This window comes from Piliocolobus tephrosceles, unplaced genomic scaffold (assembly GCF_002776525.5).
Source record: "Piliocolobus tephrosceles isolate RC106 unplaced genomic scaffold, ASM277652v3 unscaffolded_3650, whole genome shotgun sequence".
Classification (NCBI taxonomy): Eukaryota; Metazoa; Chordata; class Mammalia; order Primates; family Cercopithecidae; genus Piliocolobus; species Piliocolobus tephrosceles.
This window is the reverse complement of record NW_022320421.1, coordinates 1-3,253: the sequence shown is the minus strand read 5'-3', so window position 1 is coordinate 3,253 and position 3,253 is coordinate 1. Positions and strand designations below refer to the sequence as shown.

Sequence of the window (3,253 nt, the reverse complement as noted above, 5' to 3'; positions counted from 1 at the left end):
CTTTACCCTGTCTGAGTCTCTGCTCCAGAGCCTCTGTGTTCTAGCCAGACTCAGGGGTAGGACAGGCTGTCTGGTGGGGGCCTCTGTTCACTGTCTCGATGCTCTCCCTCTCTAGTTCACTATGCAAGGCCTGTGATCATCCTGGGCCCAATGAAGGACCGAGTCAATGATGACCTGATCTCCGAATTTCCACATAAATTTGGATCCTGTGTGCCACGTAAGAGTCCAGGAAGGCCCAGAGGAGTGAGGCTTGGTGTTCTGGGAATTGTTCCTCTAATGTTTTATGGAAAAGGTCTGGGATCAGATTCTAGGGCTATTTGAGGACAGGGTACATTTGGCACCCTGGAAAAGAGTAGGTGGCAACATATTCCCCAAAAGCTAATGGGGTTGGAGAGATTAAGCCATCAATCAGGCTTGGCTGCTCACTCTCTTGAGGGGAAGTTTCAGTGGTGATGGTCGGGAATGGTTGGACAAATAGGGAGGCCCAGCCAAAGTGGTGTTGATGTGACTCCATGAACAGTTTGTTAGGTTCACTGTCTGCTCTACCAAGTTTGGCACCCTCTGCCATGCCTTAGCTCACCTTTCTGGTCCAGTTTAAGCTAAAGCAAATAGCCCCCTGTGTGTGACCTGGAGATTGGAAGAGAAGTAGGCCAGACAAACTGCTTCCCAACTGCTTGTTTTCTCCCACTTATTTGGGAAAAAAAAAAAAAAAAAAAAAATGGAGTGGCCCAGTGACCCACCCAGATGAGAATGGACCAGTCAGTATTTTTTGACTTGGGGTGGATCATTGCCCCTGGGCTACAAAGCATTTCCTTTCTTCCTTCAGATACTACCCGACCTCGACGTGATAATGAGGTGGATGGACAAGACTACCACTTTGTGGTGTCACGTGAACAAATGGAGAAAGATATTCAGGACAACAAGTTCATTGAAGCAGGCCAATTTAATGATAACCTCTATGGGACCAGCATCCAGTCAGTGCGGGCAGTTGCAGAGAGGGTAAGTGTAGAGGAGATGGCCTCAAAGGGAAGGCCAATGCTCACACCAAGGTTCCACTTGGATCCTTATCCTTCCAACACAGGAGCTGCCCAACAGTGCTGCTGACCAAAGCCATAGCACCTCTGCATACTCCCAGTCCCTTGACGAAGCTATCTGTCTCCTTCATACAACTCACCCCAGAGCATCACCCAACAGGGAATAGGGGACTCTGGACAGATGTGGCCTTTTCTGGGTAATAGGAGCAAAAAGTGGGGCCTGTCTACCTCAGGGATCCAGTGTTTTAGGCCACTTTGGGTGGCCCTGGTGCCCCTCCCCTCAACCCCACCCCCAGCCAAGGTGGATGTTTACAATGTCACTGGATTTCTGCTTGGGGCTCAGTGAATAGGGAGTGGCTGGGCTGATACAATCTCTGCTTTTTCAGGGCAAGCACTGCATCTTAGATGTTTCCGGCAATGCTATCAAGAGACTGCAGCAAGCACAACTTTACCCCATTGCCATTTTCATCAAGCCCAAGTCCATTGAAGCCCTTATGTAAGTGTTTAACTGAGAACTCAGACACACCAAGCTAAGATCGGGTCTGCAAGGGAAATGGAGAAGAAAGTGACTTGCTGGGCAGAAACTTGAAAGAAACTCTGTGTCCCAGCTCTGGTCACTGGGGGCTCCTGTTTTGAGGGCTTGTGCATATGTTCTCGGTTGGACTTTTGAACGCAGAATGTTTGAGGAGTTAGCCATGGGCCACTGCTGCTCTGAGAGGGCAGCTTAGCAGATTTTTAGGGATCCTGGAATAATCCTTTATGGTTGATCAGAACATAAGATCTGGTTCGGAACTATTTTTCTTCTGTCTTTGGCAGGGAAATGAACCGAAGGCAGACATATGAACAAGCAAATAAGATCTATGACAAAGCCATGAAACTGGAGCAGGAGTTTGGAGAGTACTTTACGGGTAAGACTCCTGCTGCCCTGCGGGGGGTTCTGGGGGACTAGCCGGGTACCTGTTTCTATAAGTGTCTCAAAGAGGTGTAGACAGAATGTAGAAACCTTGCACAGAGTTTCCAGTTGCTTTTAAGCTTTTGAGCACAAACCTTTCCAAAGCACTCAAGTTCCCTGTGTCCAGCCATAGCAGCTCAGCCAGTTATAGCATAAACCACTCGCCAAATGCTTCCTTGAATTGTTGGTTTGTTCATTTTGTCTTGTCCTTACTAGATTGTGGTCTCCCTGTATTACTCTGTCTCCCTCCGTTTCAGCTCCCCTCCCCCTCCCCCAGTACTTTGCTTTGCATGTTTAGGTGCTGAATAAACGTTTGTTGATGATGATGATTCCTCAGTGTGGTGTTCAAGTTGTCTGTTGGGGTGCCTGTCTGTGTGTGTGTGTGTGTGTGTGTGTGTGTGTGTGTGTGTGATCATCTACTTTAGAAGGTCAGTTCCTGAAACATTGGGAAGGTTTCTATGTAATACGTTCTTCACCTTTTGAAGTACAGTGATATATACATATATGCATGCAAGGCAGTGCTGAATCCATTCTAGCTGGTGGTGGCACTAGGTTAACTGCGTAAAGAATTCATAAATGTCCTCACACACCTTGGGTCTTCAGAGATCCCTTTACCATCAGCATCCATGTCCTTGTTTGCTGGGCTGACCTCTGACATATAGCAGATATGATGGGCCCAGGAGCACTGCCTCTTGCCAGAAATTGTGGCTTTCAGCTCTTTCTGTGGAGAACTGCAATTTTCCAAATCTTTTAGTAAGGCTGCTTTAGAATAACAAGCTGCTGGCCTTATGGCACCCAAGAGCAACATGAACTGCAAGGTCTGGCACATAGTGGGTGCTCAATAAACATCTTTTGAATAGACACATTTTTCTGGTCATTACTACTTAGTCTCACTGTCTCAGTGAGTTGACTTCAAGCCCTGGGCTTGGGGCACCTAGTTGGTTGCCCTTACTGCCCTGCACACACAGGCAGCCAACCAGTGAACCCAAGCCCAAACCCATACTCCTGGGAACATGTCCTTCATGTGAGGGGTGGGGGGTGTGGAGGGGGGACTTGTAGGATTGTTGGGAGAGGCAGGATTGCTGGGTTTGGGGGATGTGCTGTGGACCACAGTAATAATTTTGTTTTCCTCTTCACTTTAGCCATTGTACAGGGTGACTCACTGGAAGAGATTTATAACAAAATCAAACAAATCATTGAGGACCAGTCTGGGCACTACATTTGGGTCCCATCCCCTGAAAAACTCTGAAGAATCCCCTCCAACCAT

General features: G+C 47.9%; 1 protein-coding gene across 1 annotated transcript; it reads left to right on the top strand.

The window, feature by feature from the left end:
* Nucleotides 1–91: 91 nt before the first annotated feature.
* On the top strand, nucleotides 92–3,253 carry LOC111532683 (disks large homolog 3-like). Its single transcript, XM_023199745.1, has 5 exons — nucleotides 92–217; nucleotides 827–999; nucleotides 1,421–1,530; nucleotides 1,851–1,942; nucleotides 3,129–3,253. The coding sequence occupies exons 1-5, from the start codon at nucleotides 151–153 to the stop codon at nucleotides 3,233–3,235; spliced, it is 549 nt and encodes a 182-aa protein (XP_023055513.1). The 5' UTR covers nucleotides 92–150; the 3' UTR covers nucleotides 3,236–3,253.

What these genes read in the sequence shown, in the direction of transcription:
- LOC111532683 (XM_023199745.1), top strand. Translation starts at nt 151, where the DNA reads ATGAAGGACCGAGTCAATGATGACCTGATCTCCGAATTTCCACATAAA. An exon ending in ATTTGGATCCTGTGTGCCAC is followed by an intron (nt 218 to 826) that starts GTAAGAGTCCAG and finishes TTCTTCCTTCAG; the next exon opens with ATACTACCCGACCTCGACGT. An exon ending in GTTTGGAGAGTACTTTACGG is followed by an intron (nt 1,943 to 3,128) that starts GTAAGACTCCTG and finishes TCTTCACTTTAG; the next exon opens with CCATTGTACAGGGTGACTCA.